Here is a 21,164-nt window from a genome sequence, read left to right as displayed (position 1 = left end):
TTTATCCCTTTGTGTACAACATAAATAGTTTTCATTTCTTCTCCCGAAAATACTATTTATTTTTGTTTAGGAAGAATTTTTTGTGCCTACAAAATTTTTGTCTAATTTGTTTAAAAGTAGAGATAAAGTGTGAAGTGGAACTCACCTCTTTATTTTTAAATTTTATAAGTAAATGTTAAGCACCATAAAAGACACCTTTGCTTGGTCCATGTTAATTTATTGATTGATTAATATTCTTAATTAATTGTACATCAAGTGCAAACTTAGTTTCCTATGTGAAAGTTCTCAAAGTGGCCAAACATGGACCCAAACAAAGAAAAACAATTTGGCAGATAAATACCAAATAAAGGAATACTTGTAATATTTTAGGAAACAAAAGAGAGAAATCATGATGTCTTGAAGAAGGAAATCAAATGAAAAATATCTTCAAAATGTATATAAAGTTATAACATCCTACATACCAAAATGCTAATTCTAAATAAAACTCAAAAAATTAACTTCTATATATTATGTTAAATATAAAAATTAGTGCATGTTTTAATATATCTATAAATTTATTTTTAATCAAATTTGCAGGTAACATATATTTTATAATTTTTATTATTGAAAATAATTGTATTAGGATAGAAATTTTATATGGAACAAATTCTTCCAATAGTAACTACGACTATGCTAAATATTTATAGACATCCTTTAAAACTAATAATGAACTGAATTCAATTAATTTTAACAATTTTTTATATACAACTTTAAAGTTAATGAAAGTAGAACGATGTTATATTATTAAAGAAGTAATGAAAAGTATTGGTCCTGAGATTTTCTTTATTAAAGAATATGTAAAATTTTAAAATACTACTAGGCATTTGCTTCAAGGTGAAATTGCCTTTAGGGTTCATTAATAATTTTCATAATAAAACTAAGGTATGAAAAAAAGTTTTTATCTTTGACTCTTCAAAGGAACCTGTCAATAATAGGTAAAACGCATATTTATAAAATGGGAAAAAATTATCATTGTTGATCAGTTCAATTTTGAACATAATAACTTTTAAAAGAAACAAACAGCCTCTTTAATCTTAAAGATTAATCCTGTTCCTAGAGACAAATAATTCGTGTATTTGATTTTTTTTTTTAAATATTATTCTCTAAATTCCTTTCTTATACTTTTTATTTAAAATTAAATATGATATTTTAATATTTTTATAGATATATATTCTCATGTTTAGTGGAATATCTATTGTAAAATTTAGAATGTTAATTGTTCCGGCTGAGTTCAACAAAGGTTGAGAGTTCACCATACGAAGTCATCAACCCATATATTGTCTCACATTTTGATAGAGACCTAGATAAAAGGCAGAAATTTCCAGACAAATGAGCCTAGGATAAAAAGTTCACCTGAAGTACGAGGTATAAAAGGGAAGGGACCTACTCCTCCCCAAAGATACGTCACACTTACCCTAATTAACCATATTAGTGTATGGAGGCTCACTTTAGTATCGGAGTGTCCTTGCAGGTGACTCCATCTACCGACCCACCGACGCTCGGAACAACTCCCCTTCGTAAAGCTCGTACCCAGGTTCAAAAACACCCTTGATCAACTCGTTGCTCTCGACCCACCAACCATCCAGTCTACCTTTCTAGCGGGCAACCGAACATTAATTTATATATTTTACTGTTTGAGAACAAAAATACACTGGACACAATTATAAAATAGGGCGGATAATTAAGTAAAAATTTCGAGTATATTACATAATTGGACATCAACGGTGGATATAGCCATCTATACAGAAAATTAGTGAATAATAAGTATCTTCCATCGTTGTCAAAAAAAGAAAAAAAGATGTAGAAAGCAAAGCAAAATATCTTGCACAGCCATAATAATGAGACAGTGTGGCATAGGAGGGGCTTATCCTGTTGAGTAGCCGAAAATTAAAGGACGAAGATGGCTATGAGTGCTGCTGCATCCACATGGCTGATTCCTTGTATGGCAAGAACACATGGAGAGCAGTTGAAGCTGCACAACAAGTATAGTAGTAGTAGTAGTAGTAGACATAGCAGAATAAGATGCAACTGCAAGGCATCATCATGGATGACGTCAGAGTTGGATCTGTACGATCTTCTTGGGATTGATAGCACATCGGGTCAGTCAGAGGTGAAGACGGCCTACCGCTCTCTCCAGAAGCGGTGCCACCCGGACATCGCGGGCCCTGCCGGCCATGACATGTCCATCATCCTCAATCAAGCTTATGCCATTCTCTCCGACCCCAATTCTCGCCTCGCATATGACAGGGAGCAAGCCAAGATTTCAGAATTCAAAGGCTTCACCGGCAGACCCCTCTACTCGGTATGGCGGGGCTCCCAAACCGAGCAGCGGGCCGTCTTTGTCGACGAAATCAAGTGCGTCGGCTGTCTAAAGTGCGCTCTCTTAGCTAACAACACCTTTGCTATTGAATCTGTTTATGGCAGAGCAAGGGTTGTTGCTCAGTGGGCTGATTCTCACCACAAAATCCAAGACGCCATTGATTCCTGCCCTGTCAACTGCATTTCGTAAGTATATCTCCTCTATACTATTTCTATTCCCACTTTTTGAATGTTCAAAGAATTGCTGAGTTATGATTCATTCATAGGCTAGTTGAGAGGTCCAACCTTGCAGCTCTGGAGTTCTTGATGTCCAAGCAACCGCGTGGCAACGTAAGAGTAGGCGCAGGTAACGCAGCTGGCGTTCGTGTCTCCAACATATTCGTGGATGTGGACAAGTTTCAAAAAAGGTTCCAGGAAACAATGGATAAAGCTTCCAAGTGTTCAAAGGTTAGTACTTTGACTTGTAATCAGGGCTGGGCTTCATAGTAACACTATGTTTTAATTTAAATGCTTGTATTCAGGAAACAGACCTCCAAAGAGAATCAAGAATGTCAGCAATTCAGGCAATAAGATCAATTTCCAATTGGTTATACTGGCAAGCACCCAGCGCATGTGGAAGCTCTGAAAAAAACATGACAAGAGTCACATATCAATTACCAGAACCGGATATCGGTAAGCTTAGAGATGCTGTTGCAAGGAAGAAACTGAGGGATCAAATTCCACAAGCTTGCGACCGTCCTGAAGAGTATTGGGCCCCATCAACATATGCTCTTCCGTCTTCAACTACAACAACTGCTACTCCTCCAAGGCCAGCTGAGAAGCCTTCAGCTATCAAGGGAAAGAATGAATATGAGAACCAAAATAGCCCAATCAGATGGGGATTTCCAATTGTTACTGCATTGATCGCGGTAGCTACGGTTCGATTACATGAAGCAGAGTCAGTTCCTGAGCTGAAACAACACATAGGTGGTAATCTGGCTTTGGAAATTGTTAACAGTCCCTGGATGCAGTATATACTGGCAGCAGCTACATGGTATATGATTGGAATGGCAATTGTAGAACTTGTTGCCATTATTGGCAATGAAGATAGATAGATAGATAGATACAAAGTCCATAATAAATAGCCAAGATTGATTAGAACTATATACATGTAAGTAGCAAGCAGTAAGGTACTGAAGAAACACATGAACATGATCATAGCAGATGATGTATTAAAACTTTCAAGTTCTCTTTTAAGAATATCATACTTCAACAATTATTTGACTCAGCTTCTTCTGAAACTTAATTACTTTGCTGCAGCTTCCCCCCATTTTGATGTTAAGGACACAAAATAATTTGTTATCAGAACTAATTGAAGTGTTAAATGTCATGAAGTGGTGCCTCTGAATCTGAAGCTCAAAGGAAACTGACTTCAACTTGCATCTCAAAGAAAGAGTTCTTATTTTTCACTCTTTTTTTTAATTAGATAGTTTGGACGGTACTCAATCTTAAGCATTACAGACTCATTCACACCACACTTCCACACACAATATTAAGAGTTTTATCCACTACCTGGCCAAATTTTAAACCCAAGTGTACTCGTTGTAAAATATAAAAGATGTCTACTAGACCAAAACCTTGGGTGTCCTATTTTTCACTCCTTAAATCCTCTATTTGTACCAAATCTCAGATATGTGTTTGTAGGTTTGCAATTACATGACATATTCTGGTCGGGTAATTAGTAATTACATCTTATTTTTGTACAATGGGTAATTACATAGTTTTTTTTGTTGATATGGATGAAGCAAGCCTCAAAATTGGGCCGATATTAACTAAACCTCAAAATTGGGCCTTGAGTTGGGCCCAACTCCAAACTCTACTATCTAGATGCGGCCTAGGTTCTTCTCGCTCGCATCTCCCAGCACCGTCGCACACCGCACGTCCTCAGTGAACTCGCCGTGAAGTCGTTAACCACCGTGGCTTCAGTTCAAGGTCTGTGTCCGTCTTATTTTCGTTTTTTCTTCTCCCCGAGTCTTCGCGCTTTTGTTTCGTCGTGATTCTTCTATTTTCCCAACTTATTCATTTTGTGGTGAGATCAGATTGCTTGAAAATAGATATGACTTGATTTTATTTTTTTTAGTATTCCAACTGTTTAATCATTTGCTTGTTGTTGATTTGAGCTAAAATAGTCAATAGGTTATTGAAGTTCGACTGCTAAGTAATGGCAAGAAGATAAACTGAATGAATAAAGCATATAGTAATTTAGGCTAACAAATTATTCGCAGTACTAAACTATAAGTTGGCCATAGCCTCTGTTGTTGATATTGAAATTGAAATCCCAGTGTTTTTATTTTTCTTTTGGTTATCCTTGACCGACCCACTTGGGAAACTGTTGCTGCTTTCTTCTGTTCTCTGATGATTCCCACCTCTATTTAAGGCCTAAACAACTCATAAAGCTTGCTTCTTTGAGAATTGGGTTTCTTCTCATTCTGATTACTCTGAGGTTGGTACTTCAGGTGTTTAATCATAATATAATACTTGTTCAGTTAGTTGCATTAAGCACTGAGTGCATAATAGTAAGTAAGATGTCAGTGCTGATCGTGACAAGCTTAGGGGACATTGTCGTTGATTTACATACCGACAAGTGCCCCCTCACCTGCAAGAACTTCCTCAAGCTCTGCAAGTCAGTCCCACTTCTCTGAAACTTCTAGAACTCTATACTCGATAGTTGACTAGTTTTTAGTACCTTACAGTTGTTGTTTATTTTGTTGTTACAGGATTAAGTACTATAATGGCTGTCTATTTCACACTGTTCAGAAGGATTTCACTGCTCAGACTGGTGATCCCACAGGAACAGGCACTGGTGGCGATTCCATCTACAAGTATGAAACCTAACTTGCTTACTTTTACATGTATTACTCGCTGCTCGCATTTACGTACACTTCAGCTGTAGCGTTTGAAAGTTAGGGTTAGGGCAGCACCTATTCTTAGAAGAGAAAGGAGTTTCCTTTTTATTACTAATGTTGTTTTCATTGTTGTTTTGTGTGTGTGTGTTTTTTTTGGGGGGGGGGGGTTGTAGTAGAACCAAATTTTTGTAGAAGGTCTGATACGGCAATTGATCAAACAAAAGGTAGTCCAACAGCTAGAGATAATGGCTCAGATTTTAATGACTTAATTCATATAGTGAAGGCGTTTGGTTGCTTTCATTGTTTAGATACACATACTCTTCTTTTTACCTTTTTAAAATTATGAAGCTTCTGACATTGAATTATTAAGTCCCACATTGTCTAAAATTAAGCCCGATAGTTCTTTTAAGTGTGAGGCAACCCTTACCTCTTGAGCTAGCTTTTGGGGGAAGTTAGGTCCACTTAATTTCTTATATGGTATCAGAGCAAAAATTAAAAAAAAAAATTGTTATTGGGCCACCCTCACACCACAACAAATTCAAGTCATTCTCAAATTTCACGCTCCAAGTCTTTGTCCAGTCCTGAGCATGAGAGGGGTATTAAGTCTCACGTTGTCTAAAATTAAAAGCTTGATAGTCCTTATAAGTGTGAGGTAACCCTTACCTCTTGAGCTAGCTTTTGGTGTAAGTAAGGCCCACTTAATTTCTTATATGAATTGCAATGGCATCCTCTCTCAGGTTTCTTTATGGTGATCAAGCTCGATTTTTTGGCGATGAAATTCGGGTTGATCTGAAGCATTCCAAGACTGGAACAGTTGCCATGGCAAGTGCAGGAGAGAATCTGAATGCTTCACAGGTATGTGTATGAATAACATTCTTCCCATCATGGCTGGTTGATGATTGCCTTCCAGTTAAAAGGATTAAAGAAAGTGTGTTTGCAACTTTTGATGGTTAAATTGAAAATGATTGTTAATTAACGGTTCTTTCTTTTGTTAATGTTTCCAGTTTTATATCACTCTGCGTGATGACCTCGATTACCTTGATGGGAAACACACAGTAAGTCTTCTGGGTTCCATTTCTTTTGCTCTTTCACTGGATATCGAGGCGTCATCCTTGCTTTGATGGTTTTACCATGCTAAAATTGTTTTGATTTTTCTGGATTTGGGTATAATCATAGTAAAGGGACAGGAGTTGAAATAGAGGATGGCATGACTATTTTATTATTAAATAAGTTTAAATTAGGTTTAATTACTCTGTTAGTCCTTATAGTTTTACCAAATTTGTAATTAGATCCCTATATTTTTTTTCTTTTTAATTAAGTCTCTACATTGCTTTTAATTTTGTAATTAGGTCCTTTCATATAAAAAAACGTTAAAATTAACGGAATATTTCTCCCAAAAAAATTATGTGGTCAAAGATCTAATTAGGTTCTTAATTGTGATACTTTCAATTTGCAGAGAAATAATTAGTTAACTCTAACATTTTTTACACTAGAAAGAACCTAATTACAAAATGAAAAGCAGTGTAGGGACCTAACTAAAAGGAAAAAAATTATAGGTACTTAATTACAAATTTGGTGAAACTATAGGGATCAACAGAATAATTAAACCTTTAAATTATTTTGTCAGTCCCTATAGTTTTACCAAATTTGTAATTGAGTCTCTACACCTTAAAAGTTTTTAATTGGGTCCCTACACCCGTTTTAAATTTTTAATCACATTCTTGCCGTTCCAAAAACGTTTAACTTAACAGAATATGCTTCTATTCACGGTTAAAAAGGATCTAATTACATATTTAAAATTGGTGTAGGGACCCAATTAAAATCTTTTAAATTGTAGGGATTCAATTACAAATTTGGTGAAATTATAAGAACTAACCGAATAATTTAACCATTAAATAATGATGATATTTGATTAGTACATCTAAGCAGTTTGTGCTTTAGTTTTAGGGAATATATACGGGATAAGTATGTGGATCAGGTCTTGCTTTGTAGTCCTTATGTGATATCCCACATGCACAAAGGGAGGCATTGCCAAGGCTTTTGAGTTTGGTATGGGTGTTTTACTTTTTTTAATCTCAAATTGGTATCTTTATAAATAAGTAGTTCGTCAATACACTGGACAAGATAGGGTTTGGAATATGACCGAATGAGCGCAGCAGAGAGAGTTGGGTTATAAATAGCTTGTGACAGGACACTATGGCTCGCCGAATTTATGTAGCCAATCTCACCAAGTAGGAAAAGGCTCAGTAGCAGTTAATTTTAAATAGCTTGTTCGGTTGTTCCTTAGTAGGATAGCATTTCATTATATGCCACTATATTGAGTATTTGGCTAGAGAACAATTCACGCACCTTTAATGATAGGTTTCCAGATAAACAAGTTTTATCAGATGGAATTAGGCGTTTGGCCTTTATATGGTATAAAGCTCGTGATCTCTTTTAGTGGACTTTCCCTCTCATAAATGTTGGGAGATTGGAAAGCTATGCTTCAGTAATCTTTTGTTTTCATTTTTCGTTGCGTGATATCTTTTCCTCCGCTTCCATGTATCATTCTTTCCCTATCTTAATGATGATGATGATGATGATGATGATGATGATGATCAACAGTAGTAGTAGCAGCATGTTTTATGCATAGAGATAGCAGAATGTAGGCAGAGTAACTGCTAGTCTGCTAGAGTATTTTATATGTCATCAAGAATGATGTGTTAGCATTTAGCACAGATTGAAAGGGATTGGCATATGTTGTTGCATGGCTTATCCTTTTAGGATTCAGCTTCATTTCTGGTTTCTTTGTGACTAGTCTTCTTTTCCTTTTTTTAGGAAAAACAGTAAAAGGAAAATAAAAGAAAGAAAGAGAGGGGGAAAATTTTTTCTTCCCAAAAGGAAGGGCATAGACTAGCAAGTGCTACTTTTATTAGCTTGATCTCTTTTGACCCTTATATTGTAGGGGTTATTTCTTTTGCTTATTTGGTATCCATTATTTCAGGTTTTTGGTGAGGTAGCTGAAGGATTTGAGGCTTTGACTAGAATAAATGAGGCTTATGTGGATGAAAAGAGCAGACCATATAAAAATATACGGTTTGTAAATGCTATTTTCTTATTTTCCTTTTCACTGTTGAATAAGAAAGTAGTGTAATCTTCTTGAACTACTTGAACAGAATCAAGCACACATACATCCTAGAGGATCCTTTTGATGATCCTCCTCAGCTAGCTGAGTTCATTCCTGAAGCTTCTCCAGAAGGAAAACCTAAAGATGAGGTAATGGTTTACTGAAGCACTGTATTTCATAGCTTGAAAGCAAGTAAAATCTTGAATAGGTTACTTGTCAGCTTTATGATGGTCCTTTGTGATATAAATTGTAAATCCATTTATTGTCAAAATGGTTTCAGTTGACAGAAAAATGGTTCTTGGACAGTTTTTAAATGAGTAAGTTTGATGTTGCATTGATTCTTACACAATCAAAAACTTGATTTTGAATCTTTGCCCCCTTGAGTTACTTTACTAATAAGAAAAATAAAGAAAAAATGCTCATTGTTTCATCAATAAAATACTTGCTATAACAGTTGTATGCTTGTTCATTATGATGCAAGTATGCAACTTGCTAATTGTTTTCTAAAGCAAGCATTACTCGAAACAGATGTTTAAAAGGATACAGTTGTACTTTTGGTCTCACATGCTTTTTTAGAGTGTTTTCCTTCTAGATATGCAGATGATAGGAGAGTTTTTTTTTTACTTATTTTGCATTGATGTATTTATTCTATTTAATATTTTATTTTTTATTTGTTTTCTTGTTTGGGAGTATATCTTATTCTCCATTTTTTTCTTGAGACGATTCTTCTCAAATGACTTCCTATAAGAACCAGGATTTCTGTGCTACTCTTGAAGTTATTACGACAAGACAAGAACTTACTATCTGATATTTGAATTTTGGTGACATTAAAAGAAAAAAAAGATTTGGTAATCAATGTTGACTAGTTTGGAGATGAATGATGATGCTATAGATGGATAGGTGAACTGGGTTTTACTCCTTAAATATGTAAGAACTGTTTATATGTATTCAAAATAATTACTTAATGCTGAAGACTGATGTGATAATGAATAGTATAAATCCAATTTTAGAGTCTGAAGTAATGATATCTGTTCAGAGTCATGACTTCATGCAATTTGACTAGGTTGATGATGAGGTGCGACTTGAAGATGATTGGGTTCCCATGGATGAACAATTAAATCCAGCAGAGCTTGAGGAGGTTATTAGAGAGAAGGAAGCACGTTCTAGGGCAGTCGTACTTGAGAGTGTAAGTATATAAGACTGACACACATAAGTTTTGGTACTTCATGTGTGACTATGATCCTACATACAATTTACTTTTCATCTTTGTTTCAGATTGGCGATATTCCTGATGCTGAGATTAAACCTCCGGATAATGTGCTATTTGTTTGTAAATTGAACCCAGTTACTGAGGTGATTGACCTTTTTCTTATATGTATTATGCATCTGAATCATGATTGTATTCAGAGTATTTCTACTGAGTTATTATTTCAGTACATTCAGTTTCAGTAATTTTCTCCTTTAAAATATAGGATGAGGACTTGCATACGATATTTTCACGATTTGGAACTGTATCATCGTGAGTAATACTGGACACTTGTGAACACATTTAGTAATAGTATCATACATTTCATACTTAAGTTCTCACGCAAAATATTTGGTGATAGGGCTGAAATCATCCGGGACCACAAGACTGGTGACAGTTTATGCTATGCTTTCATTGGTCAGTATCTATTTTCACTTTTTTCTGTTGTGTTAAAAATTTATTCAACTTTACTTGCATGCAGAAACTGTAGTAGCTGGTTGGCTCTATTTTGATATCTCTTTCATTCCCTATGTGTAATTCCACTTTGCCGAATTTGTTACATTAGCATCTAGTTTGTATACCTTGCACACATGCATCGAGATGAATAGCCTACTAAGACTTATTAAGAGTTATTATGTTATGTAGAATTTGTAGTTGCAGATAATGTGATGAATTTTTCTTTTTAATTTTATAGTGTATAAACCTACTATGTAAGTTGGAAGTTGGTGGTTATCTCTGGCTGTTTATGCAATTGAATCAAGTAATCTAACGTTCACCTGTTGTGACAGAGTTTGAGGACAAAATGTCATGTGAACAGGCATATTTTAAGGTATGTAGAAAATTTTGAACTATCTGTTTCCTAATCAAAACAGTTTCTTTCTTTCCTTCACAATAAATGATCCTAGTCCTAGTTTACTTATTGCACATTGGATGCTTTACTTTGTTTAACTCTTCCCATTTTGTTATCCTTGATTGTTTCAAATATACCTTAATACTTTTGATAAGTCGCTAGAGATTGTTATATAAAGAGATCTTGCATCTTATCTCCCCAAAAAGGAAAGATAATTTTGTTTACCTGTTTTCTTTTCTTGATGAGTTATCCTTGTTTTAATTTTAATTGGCCTTTTAGATGTATCTGGTCGTAGAGTTGTTCTTTTCTTTTCCAGTTATGCATTTAAACTTTATCAACTATATATACTTAAAAAGCACACTTTGGGATGAATAGAAAACTATTTCCCCTAATCCTTTCACTTTTACTTCCCCCAAAATAGATGGATAATGCTTTGATCGATGATCGAAGAATACATGTGGATTTTAGTCAAAGTGTGGCAAAATTGTGGTCGCAATATAGGCGGAATCAGAAGGGCAAAGGTAAATGATAAACATGTCACAACCTGTAAGAATATGTTTTATATAGTTCTGTGTTTTGGTAGCATTATGGCAGTGTTCAGTTGCAAATGCCTGCAGCTTCTCCTTTGTAATCTCAATGTCATAATTTATGACTGTAGGTGGAGGTTGCTTCAAATGTGGTTCTGCAGATCATATTGCTAAGGATTGCACTGCTGATGATTCAATGAAACAACCTGCAAAATTCGTCTTGAAGGATAACAATACCCAACATGGTGGAGATAACACCAGGTCCGTACTGATGATTACATGTTTCTATCTCATATTTTTGTCTGTGATTATGTTTACCCAAATAAGTGACAAACTTCATGGTGTAGATATGAGATGGTTTTTGATGGAGATAACACACAAAATCCAAAGAGAGATGATAGGAAAAGCCAACGGCGTGAGAGGGATGACATAGTTGAGAACAGTATGAAGGACAATTTTAAAGATCATATTCGTAGAGGGCGTAAGGATGAGATGGTAGGCTCCAACAACAGAAATAGGTACAGTGATAGACACAGGGAACGTGGGGGAGATGGAGATGATAAAGCACGAGCTGAAAAAGAATCAAGAGATTCAGATTATCATTCAGACAGGAAAGACAGAGAAAAGCATAAGGAAATAAATAGAGACGATGACTACAGGCGGAAAGATGAGGTAGACCCAAGAAAAAGACACTTGGATGATAGATACACAGAAAGACGTGCTAGTGGAGATCACAGGAGAGAATCAGATGGTAACCGTCTGGAGAAAAGGGATGGCAGAGATTATAGGAAGAGACCTGAAGACAGCAGAAGGCATGACAGGAAGATCGATAGCAGACCAAAAAGAAGAAGTCCTGATGAAGATTACAAACATAAAAGGGAGGATGAAGATTATAAACGCAGAAGGGAGGATGAGGATTATAGACACGGAAGGGAAGAACGCGGACTTAGAAGACTAGATACTGAGCCTCGTGACTATTCCGATAGGAAGCATCATGGTGACAGGAGATGATCATTTTTGTATCATTATTGTTGTCAATGTTGCAGAAGATTTGTCAATGCAACTAGGACCATGAGGTAACGGATGTACATTTTATTTTTCTGGTAGTGTAATTGTTGACATATACCACTTTCCGTGCAGTAAAAAATGCACATGAATCATTCTGCTTCTAATTTTAATATTTTATGGTCACATCTTAGTGTTTTTGTTAACTGTTACAGTAATATTATGGCAGAAATGCTTCTTAGTTTCTGGTTTAATTTAAAAATTGGTTCCATTTTTAAGTTCCATTATTTCAAAGTTCCAAAGATCACTCTCTTGGAACAGTGTGTAGTTGAGATTTTATTTACTTGTAGGTTGTAGTATTAGCGATATAAGATTGAAAGCGTCTGGTGTTGTATAGAAGTGTGCGTTCATTGGACAACATATATGTACCTACTGGGTATTATTGTTACGTTGATTGTCTTATTTTTGTAATTTCTTTCTTGATTGATGGGGGTCAATGCGAATTGGTGGTGTTGTGTCTCCAATATAGATTTTGTTTTTTATTTTTTTGCCCTCATAAAGAGCATTCTTCTATGGTACTCGTTACATTAGCTATTTTATTATTTTTAGTGGTGGAGAATTCCTTATGAAGCCATATATATGATGAGGAATTGAGGATGAAGATAAGGATCCATGCAGTTTATTATTACTGCACGTCATAGCGCCTGAAAATAATTATTTTCATGATAACGTAAAATATTAAAACGAAATTAGAAAATCTGCCGTGCTTATTAGAAATCTTGCATGTGATAAGAGATTGTCCAAGAGCTGCGACTATTTGGGTGAAGCTCATCAACCCCGCTGCTGTAGCCCTGTTCTTTAACCTCAACTTCCAAGGATGGATTGAATTAAATTTGCAAAATTCCATTGGTAAGTCACCATCTGAGTGGATAGATGAGTTTTATGTTGCTTGTTGGATGATATGGAAGTGGAGAAACCTTGAGGTCTTCTCTCCTCCTTATGTAAGACCCAAGAACGCTGTTGAAGTGATTAGGAATTCCCTCAATAATTACAGGAAAGCGTATGAAAGAAGAAGTCAGAAATGCACAATAAATGAAACCAAAAGCCAGGAAGGTATATGGATGCCCCCTCCTATTGGGTGGGTAAAATTGAATACTGATGGAGCAGTTTCAAAATTAAAAAATATGGCTGGGTGTGGCGGTTTAATCCGAACGTGGAAGGGGGAGTGGGTTGCAGGCTTCCAAGCAAAGATAGGCAATACTCAAGTTTTTCAAGCGAAAATGTGGGGAATTTTTTATGGTTTACAAACAGCTTGGGACTTGGGAATAAGAAAAATTATTGTTGAAACAGATGCCCTAGAAGTTTGCCAACAGATTACAAAAGGAGAATCTCATAATCAATACAATTCTCTTCTTAGAAAAGTCCAAGACCAGCTGGCGAAACCTTGGGAGGTTAGAGTTCTGCATATTCACAGGAAAGGCAACACCTGTGCCGACTGGATGGCTAAGCATAGCTTGAATAAATCATTTGGATATAGTTTCATTGATAAACCTGAGCCAAACTTAGAAATCCTCATGGAGCAAGATTGGAAGGTCTCTAGACCCACTAGTCAAATTAGTTAGTTTGCTTTTGTTGGGCTTAGGCCCCATTACTTTACCAAAAAAAAAAAAAAATTTGCCGTGCTTATAAATGCCAATGGAGTGAAACATTTGAAAAAAAAAGAAAAAAAGAATCGAGAATGTGAAATAGGCTAAAACAACAAAATAGAGTGAATTTTAAGGCTAAAATTTTTTATTTTGGAAAAAAAATATGTGCAATTTAATTTTATTGGTGGTGCATGTGTTTTTATTTTGGTATGGGAATCAATAATCGATTCTACCAATTATTTTGTAGGTTGATTTTTTAAAATTTTTTAATATTAAATTAGAGGATTCAATTTGTTTGTTGTAATTTTTTTTTAAATTCATAAATCGGAGTGCTCAATTTTCATTCCTAACAAATCAGATTGTTTGATTTTTATTCCAAAAAAATCAGAAAATTCGATTTTCACATTTTAAATAAAATAATTCCAAATTTAAGAATAACATCTTTATAATTCATGATTCTAAAAAAATATCATTTTCACTCCAATATAAAAAATAATTTGCGAAATTTCAATTCTGCACGTTAATGTGTATTAAAAAGTATATACAATTATTTATTATAATTTATAGTATTTAATAATATATAACCATAAAAATATACGTGATTGTAAAAACTCATAAAATATACTTCAAATACTTTTCTTCAAGATCATATACAAATTTATTTATCGCATATACAAAGATTAAATTTAAATTTCTGATATTTATTTAAATAAATTAATAATCTAATCATTAGACTAACTGAAACAGCATGCCAATTCAAAGTAGATACTTGTTTACCTAAATTAACTATTAAAGCCATTAAAATCTGTAGAAAGAAAATGCGCGGAGAAAACGATGATTATGAATAATATCCAAAAATAATCATAAAACTCGCGGCGGCGGTGGCGGCGGCGGCGGCGGGAACAGCAACAGCAACAACAGCTTGTTATATATGGGGGGTGTGTGTGTGTGAAGAGGAAGCGTGGAGAAGAACGGGAGGGTTCCCTGGAAACTCCTCTTTCTCAGAAACAGAAACATCAAAGCTCAAATGGTGCCGCCGTCGTCCGAGATGGCTGCGGCTGCGTCTACCGCCAGTTGCAGCGGCAGTAGTCCAGCACCACGTGTCTTATCTTCCACTTCCACTCCCTCTAATCTCCTTCATTCCCCACCTCCCTTGCTTACAAAGCACCCTCACCCCCAAGTTTCATGCTTCCCCCAAAAGGGCTTCTCGAACATCACTCACGCCTTTCTCGGCAAAGCCTTGCATGGACTTTGCATTAAGGGCCTTCTTCACCTCGGCACATTCTATACCAATACCTTGATCAACATGTACTGCAAGTTTCACAACATTGAATATGCGCGCCACGTGTTCGACAGAATGCCCGATAGAAACCAAGCTTCTTGGAACAACTTGATGTCTGGCTTTGTTAGAGTTGGTTGCTACGGGGAAGCAATGCACCTCTTTCGTCACATGTGTGAAGTTGGTGCCACACCAAGCAGTTATGCACTTGCTAGTTTAGTGACTGCCTGTGACAGGTCAGGATGCATGCCTGAAGGAGCACTTCAGATTCATGCTTATGCTGTTAAATGCGGTTTGCTGTCTGACGTGTTTGCTGGCACTTCTCTGCTGCACTTTTATGGTGCACACGCTCATGTTTCCGAGGCTACCAAAATATTCGAGGAGATTGATCAACCAAATATAGTCTCTTGGACTTCTTTGATGGTTGCCTATGCCGATAATGGGTACACAAAGGAGGTTCTAAATATTTACCAGAACTTGAGACGCCAAGAGGTACCTTGTAACCAAAACACAATGGCTATTGTTATTCGATCTTGTGGAATGCTCGATGATAGAACCCTGGGATACCAAATCCTTGGAGATGTGATCAAATCTGGATTAGACACTAATATCTCTGTTGCAAACTCCCTCATATCTATATTCGGTAATTTTGAGTGTGTTGAGGAGGCATCTTGTGTGTTTGATAACATGTTGGAACGTGACACTATTTCATGGAATTCAATCATCACTGCAAGTGCGCATAATGGTCGTTGTGAAGAGTCTCTAGGGCACCTTGTTCGGATGCGTCATGATCAGATGGAAATAAATTATATTACTATTTCGTCCTTATTATCGGTTTGTGGCTCGGCTCAAAATTTGAGATGGGGACGAGGACTTCATGGTCTATTAGTGAAATCTGGACTTGAATCGAATGTTTGTGTGTGCAATAGTCTTATTAGTATGTATTTGCAGGCTGGAAATTTTGAGGATTCAGAGTTTGTATTTCATACCATGCCAGAGAGGGATTTGATCTCATGGAATTCCATGATAGCATGCCATGTTGAGGATGCAAAGTATTCACGTGCCATGCAACTTTTGATTGAGATGCTCCATACGAGGAAGTCAATGAACTATGTGACTTTCACAACTGCATTATCTGCCTGTAATAATATAGAAAAACTAAAGATTGTTCATGGCCTTGTGAATCTTTTCGGTGTCCAGCACAATCTGATCGTTGGTAATGCACTGGTTACCATATACGGTAAGTTTGGTTTGATGGATGAAGCACAAAAGGTGCACAAAATTATGCCTGAAAGAGATGAAGTAACTTGGAATGCACTTATAGGTGGCCATGCTGACAATAAAGAACCAAATGCGGCAATTAAAGCTTTCCATTTATTGAGAGAAGAAGGTGTATCTGTAAATTACATTACTGTTGTTAATCTTCTCAGTGCTTGTTTGGCTTCTGATGATCTCTTGGAGCATGGAATGCCCATCCATGCATATATAATCAGGGCAGGCTTTGAATTGGATACGTATGTCCAGAGTTCCCTAATTACAATGTATGCTCAGTGTGGTGATCTTGATACAAGTAACTACATTTTTTATGCATTAGCTAATAAAAATTCGAGTACTTGGAATGCCATTCTTTCTGCAAATGCCCATTATGGACCTGGTGAGGAGGCACTCAAACTTTTTGTACATATGAGGAATGGAGGGGTTCTTCTAGATCAGTTTAGCTTCTCTGTAGCCCTTGCCATCATTGGGAACTTAACTGTACTGGATGAAGGTCAGCAGCTTCATAGCTTGATTATTAAACTTGGGTTTGACTCAAATGATTATGTACTAAATGCTACGATGGATATGTATGGAAAATGTGGGGAAATTGATGACGTGTTTAAAATCCTTCCCCAACCAAGAAACAGGTCACGGAGGTCTTGGAACATTTTAATATCAGCACTAGCCAGACATGGGTTCTTCCAACAGGCTAGGGAAGTCTTTCATGAGATGGTTGATATGGGACTGAGACCAGACCATGTGACTTTTGTTTCACTTTTGTCTGCATGCAGCCATGGGGGTTTGGTGGATGAGGGTCTTGCATACTTCTCTTCAATGACTGATGAATATGGCGTCCCCACAGGAATCGAACATTGTACATGTATAATTGATCTTCTTGGGCGAGCAGGGAGGCTTGCTGAGGCTGAGGCGTTTATTGACAAGATGCCAGTTGCACCAAATGACCTTGTGTGGCGTAGCTTGTTGGCTGCTTGTAAGATACATGGCAATTTGGAGCTTGGAAGGAGAGCTGCGGATCGTCTTTTTGAATTGGATTCATTGGATGATTCAGCTTATGTTCTTTATTCAAATGTGTGCGCTTCCAGTAGAAGATGGGGAGATGTAGAGAATGTGCGGAGGCAAATGGAATCAAATAAAGTAAAGAAAAAACCTGCATGTAGTTGGGTAAAGCTGAAAAATAAGGTTACTTCTTTTGGAATGGGAGAGCAGTTTCATCCACAAACGACACAAATCAATAGGAAGTTGGATGAGTTGAGAAAGATTATTAAAGAGGCAGGGTATGTGGCTGACACAAGCTATTCATTGCAAGATACGGATGAAGAACAAAAGGAGCATAATCTTTGGAACCATAGTGAGAGAATTGCCCTTGCTTTTGGATTGGTCAACAGCCCAGAAAGTTCACCACTTAGAATATTTAAGAACCTTCGTGTTTGTGGTGATTGCCACTCTGTTTTTAAGCTGGTTAGTAAAATCCTTGACAGGAAAATCATATTAAGAGATGCATATCGCTTTCACCATTTCAGTGGTGGCAAGTGTTCTTGTTCTGATTACTGGTAGTGGTAGCAGTGGATTACACCCGTTTTAGTGATGCTTGGTAATTCATACGGGTGATTTTCTTTTTATTATTTTTAAGTATTTAAGTAGACTCAACAAAGGTTAATCTACTAAGATTATGACATATGTATTCATTACCTGTTAAAGGAGGAGTAAATCTACGTAATAGTCCCTAGATTTGCGTGAATACTTAATGTAGTCTTCAAGATCTCAATTTTTCCATAGTAGTTTTTTAGATAGAGTTTCGAGTACTCATAGCGGTCCCTAGGCATATTTCTAATGAAGAGTCATCACTGGAGCGCTTACGTGGCGTCGTTTCGTCACGTTGGATGATTCCAAAATGTTGTCGTTTTGGTTTGGCGCCCTGGTGTGTAAAAAACGACGTCATTTAGATGATATGTAGCATGAAAAACAGTTTTATCTCCAATACAAACACTTCACTCGTCTCTTCTTCTTCCACCCTCCTACTTCTTCTTTGTCTCTTCATCAATGGCGTTGCCGTAGGATTCTGTTGTTGGAGTTGAAAAAGTTGAGAAAATAACTAACTCGATTGAAGACTCTTTTAGTTGTTTTCCTCCTCCACTAGAAGCACGAGGTTTCGACATCCTGATCAGACTCAAGGTAACCTTTTTTTTTACCTTGGATTTCCAATACAGTGTTGGTTCTTCATTATATGTAAGTTGTTAGTGTGGTTGAGGTTTTTTCGTTTTGTTGTCATTGTAGTCTCCAGAGTTTGAAGGTTGGTTGGAGTTTTGTGGAGATGATTTATTTTACCTGAATGAAACAGGAATAGGATAAACGATATTTATAAAATTGAAAAAATATGTGTTCTTATGGTGTTGATTTTGCTTTTTTATTATGCATTAGTAGGCCAACAAAATCTGCTTGTATTAAGTGTAAATTTTGAATTTCTTAAAGATGTAAGAGAGGTTGGACATCATGTTTCATTATGGGGTGATTTCAAAAAAAAATTGCAGAGGGGATAATGGTATATTCTCCAGACAACATGGCGTGTTTAGGTGATTTAGACGCCGATACTCTAGATGTCTTTTACATACGGAACTATCATAAGGAGCTTGGGTACAATGACATAAAGCATTGTTGGTGGCATGATCTTGAAAAAGGCTTGGAGAATGGGTTGAGAAACCTAAACATTGACAAGGAAATAAGAGAGATGATGAATTGTTCTAGGAGAAATGATGGAGTGATTGATGTTTCGAATATGGAGTGTCAGTACCGGAAGTCTTAGAGAACAATAACACAGTTGTATATTTGGATGATGATGGTGGAGAGAAGTGTAATACTACTATAGAGGTTGCTGTAAATCTCCCCCAAAATGAGACTTATGCAGTCATAGTTAATCCCACCACCAATTCTGTATCCAATAGGCATTGCAAGTCCAGCCCCAACAAAAACAAGAAATGTCCAAGAAAAACACAACCATCACCCTCAAAAATCAAAGTTGTAACCACATCCAAAGTCACACAGCCACCACCAATTTCAAGGACTTCAAACCAGCCCAAGATGCCTACATACAACACTAACCCTCCTAAGACAACCAACTCTCCTAAGACAACCAACCTCCCAAAGCAACAAAGTCCACCAAGCCCACCAAAATCATCTAGCCCACTAAGCCCACCAAACCCACCAAAAAAAAGAGGGTGGATGATGTTGTTGCTACTGCTGTTGCTGAGAAGAAGAAAAATGATGGAGGTGATCCTGCACCTAAGCAGCAAGTTGAGTAGCCTCAAGATAATGGTGATTAAGGTGATGGAGAAAACAATCCTATTGTGCAGCCTACTAACAACGTACCACCCATTACTGTTGCACAACCAGTGGAAATAAAGATATCTCAATCAACTGCTTCTAAGGTAGAAAATTCTCAACATGTAGCTTAATATTTATCTCAACCAATTTTTATTTATATAGGATCTTGGTATGAAAAGGCCTTTAAAGTTGTCACAAATAAGAAGATCCTCTCCATTGGCAACCTCTCCAACAGTGAATCCCATGCAGGGTGCTAGTTCAGGAACAGCAACAAAATTTGCCAATTTGATGAAGTTTGTTCCGATTCCAGGATTTAAGCCTCCAAAAAAGAATTGAAGACTTTAGATAAATGTGTATAGGGCCTTCTGTTTTGTGTTATTAGAACTTTTCACTAGACAATGACTATACAGGGATGTGTAATCCTTTATGTTTTGTTGTGAAGTCCTTCATTTTGAGGCAATTACATTTAACAACTTCATGTTACTTGGCTGCCCTTTATATTTGTCATTGGCTGTTTTTTGCTAAACTATGAAATTTATCTTAATACACTTATGTTTTGTAGTTTTCAATCACTTTTGTTGCCTTCTTTAACATATGTTCATTTCATGAATAAATATAAATACAATAAATTCATAGTTAACTAGGTTTTCATTCCATCAACAAACACCATTTTTACATATATTGCTCATCCAATGAATATAGGAAACCCACCACCAATTCATTCATGATTTACATATCAGGATAACCATCAACATTATCAATATAGACACAACTAACACCAACAATTGGGTAACCACTTTTTGCATCCGGACATCCTCCTCCAACCTCCGAAACCTCCAATCAAAGTTCATCTTCACTTGATGATCATCATTCCCAGTATCTATCTACACAAAAAGTACATACCATCTCTTTTCACTTGTCTGTAACCAAAAAAGATATAACATGCTCAAGTTTTAGACAAGAACAAGAGAAGACAGTGAAGTAAGAACAAGCATAACAACACAAGTAATACTGCTAATTCACATTATAATTGGGACAGTCATAAAATAGTTTGTTTGGATTTGAATCTATCCCAGACCACCTGAGAACCGGCCAGCAGCCTCGATCTTCTGCTCTTACTTGACGTTCTCGTCCGGTGCCAACTAGATGGGGAACGAATAGAGCTTCCACATGCAGTGCTACCACCACTCATCATCAACATGACGAAGAACAACAACCAGAAGAATGAGAAGAGAACAATGAACAAGAAGAAGAAATAAATTTTTTGAAAATTTGAGAATTTAGGGTTAAATATAGAAGGGGGGACTAATGTGGATATGAATTGGAAACGTGCTAGCTAAGTTAGCCGTTGGAGCCATCCAGCGTGGCGAAACGACGCCATGTAAGCACTCCGATGATGACTCATCACTAGAAATATGTTCAGGGACTACTATGAGTGCTTGGAGCTCTATCTGGGGGACTACTATGGAGAAATTGGGATATTGAGAACTACATTGAATATTCACGCGAATCTCAAGGACTATTATAGGGATTTACTTGTTAAAGGAGTTTTCCCAATAGTATGTATCATACATGGTTTATACTAATACACAACTTTTAACTTTTTGCTCAAAAGTAACATGAAAGATTCGGATACTAATAAAACTGACCATGAAAAATTGAAACT

General features: G+C 36.4%; 3 protein-coding genes across 5 annotated transcripts; all 3 read left to right on the top strand.

Annotated features, from left to right (window-relative positions):
- The first annotated feature begins 1,687 nt into the window (after positions 1-1,687).
- LOC112782721 (chaperone protein dnaJ C76, chloroplastic) lies at positions 1,688-3,613 on the top strand. The gene is made up of 3 exons (XM_025825268.3): positions 1,688-2,544; positions 2,625-2,805; positions 2,880-3,613. Exons 1-3 carry the CDS (start codon positions 1,940-1,942, stop codon positions 3,450-3,452), a joined length of 1,359 nt encoding a protein of 452 aa, XP_025681053.1. The 5' UTR covers positions 1,688-1,939; the 3' UTR covers positions 3,453-3,613.
- Positions 3,614-4,191: 578 nt separating this feature from the next.
- Positions 4,192-12,163, top strand: LOC112782719 (peptidyl-prolyl cis-trans isomerase CYP59). Of its 3 annotated transcripts, none has more exons than XM_025825265.2 (15): positions 4,192-4,329; positions 4,884-5,020; positions 5,115-5,219; positions 5,981-6,098; positions 6,248-6,298; positions 8,227-8,318; positions 8,399-8,498; positions 9,413-9,535; positions 9,625-9,702; positions 9,822-9,868; positions 9,957-10,012; positions 10,384-10,424; positions 10,867-10,966; positions 11,104-11,233; positions 11,320-12,163. In XM_025825265.2, exons 2-15 carry the CDS (start codon positions 4,923-4,925, stop codon positions 11,981-11,983), a joined length of 1,803 nt encoding a protein of 600 aa, XP_025681050.1. In that variant the 5' UTR covers positions 4,192-4,329; positions 4,884-4,922; the 3' UTR covers positions 11,984-12,163. The 3 variants fall into 3 exon arrangements, with proteins under 3 accessions (XP_025681050.1, XP_025681049.1, XP_025681052.1); XM_025825264.3 differs by having other exon boundaries at positions 4,854-5,020; XM_025825267.3 differs by lacking the exons at positions 11,104-11,233; positions 11,320-12,163 and having other exon boundaries at positions 4,854-5,020; positions 10,867-10,974.
- A 2,216-nt stretch (positions 12,164-14,379) lies between these two features.
- Positions 14,380-18,188, top strand: LOC112784309 (pentatricopeptide repeat-containing protein At3g26782, mitochondrial). The gene has a single exon (XM_025827461.3). The coding sequence runs from the start codon at positions 14,651-14,653 to the stop codon at positions 17,732-17,734; it is 3,084 nt and encodes a 1,027-aa protein (XP_025683246.1). The 5' UTR covers positions 14,380-14,650; the 3' UTR covers positions 17,735-18,188.
- Positions 18,189-21,164: the final 2,976 nt, after the last annotated feature.

This window comes from Arachis hypogaea, chromosome 20 (genome assembly GCF_003086295.3).
Source record: "Arachis hypogaea cultivar Tifrunner chromosome 20, arahy.Tifrunner.gnm2.J5K5, whole genome shotgun sequence".
NCBI lineage: Eukaryota > Viridiplantae > Streptophyta > Magnoliopsida > Fabales > Fabaceae > Arachis > Arachis hypogaea.
The sequence above is the reverse complement of the archived record's forward strand: the minus strand, read 5'-3'. Positions and strand labels throughout refer to the sequence as shown.

What these genes read in the sequence shown, in the direction of transcription:
- LOC112782721 (XM_025825268.3), top strand. Translation starts at nt 1,940, where the DNA reads ATGGCTATGAGTGCTGCTGCATCCACATGGCTGATTCCTTGTATGGCA. An exon ending in TGCCCTGTCAACTGCATTTC is followed by an intron (nt 2,545 to 2,624) that starts GTAAGTATATCT and finishes ATTCATTCATAG; the next exon opens with GCTAGTTGAGAGGTCCAACC. An exon ending in AAGCTTCCAAGTGTTCAAAG is followed by an intron (nt 2,806 to 2,879) that starts GTTAGTACTTTG and finishes GCTTGTATTCAG; the next exon opens with GAAACAGACCTCCAAAGAGA.
- LOC112782719 (XM_025825265.2), top strand. Translation starts at nt 4,923, where the DNA reads ATGTCAGTGCTGATCGTGACAAGCTTAGGGGACATTGTCGTTGATTTA. An exon ending in AATTGAACCCAGTTACTGAG is followed by an intron (nt 9,703 to 9,821) that starts GTGATTGACCTT and finishes TTTAAAATATAG; the next exon opens with GATGAGGACTTGCATACGAT. An exon ending in GTGAACAGGCATATTTTAAG is followed by an intron (nt 10,425 to 10,866) that starts GTATGTAGAAAA and finishes CCCCCAAAATAG; the next exon opens with ATGGATAATGCTTTGATCGA.
- LOC112784309 (XM_025827461.3), top strand. Translation starts at nt 14,651, where the DNA reads ATGGTGCCGCCGTCGTCCGAGATGGCTGCGGCTGCGTCTACCGCCAGT.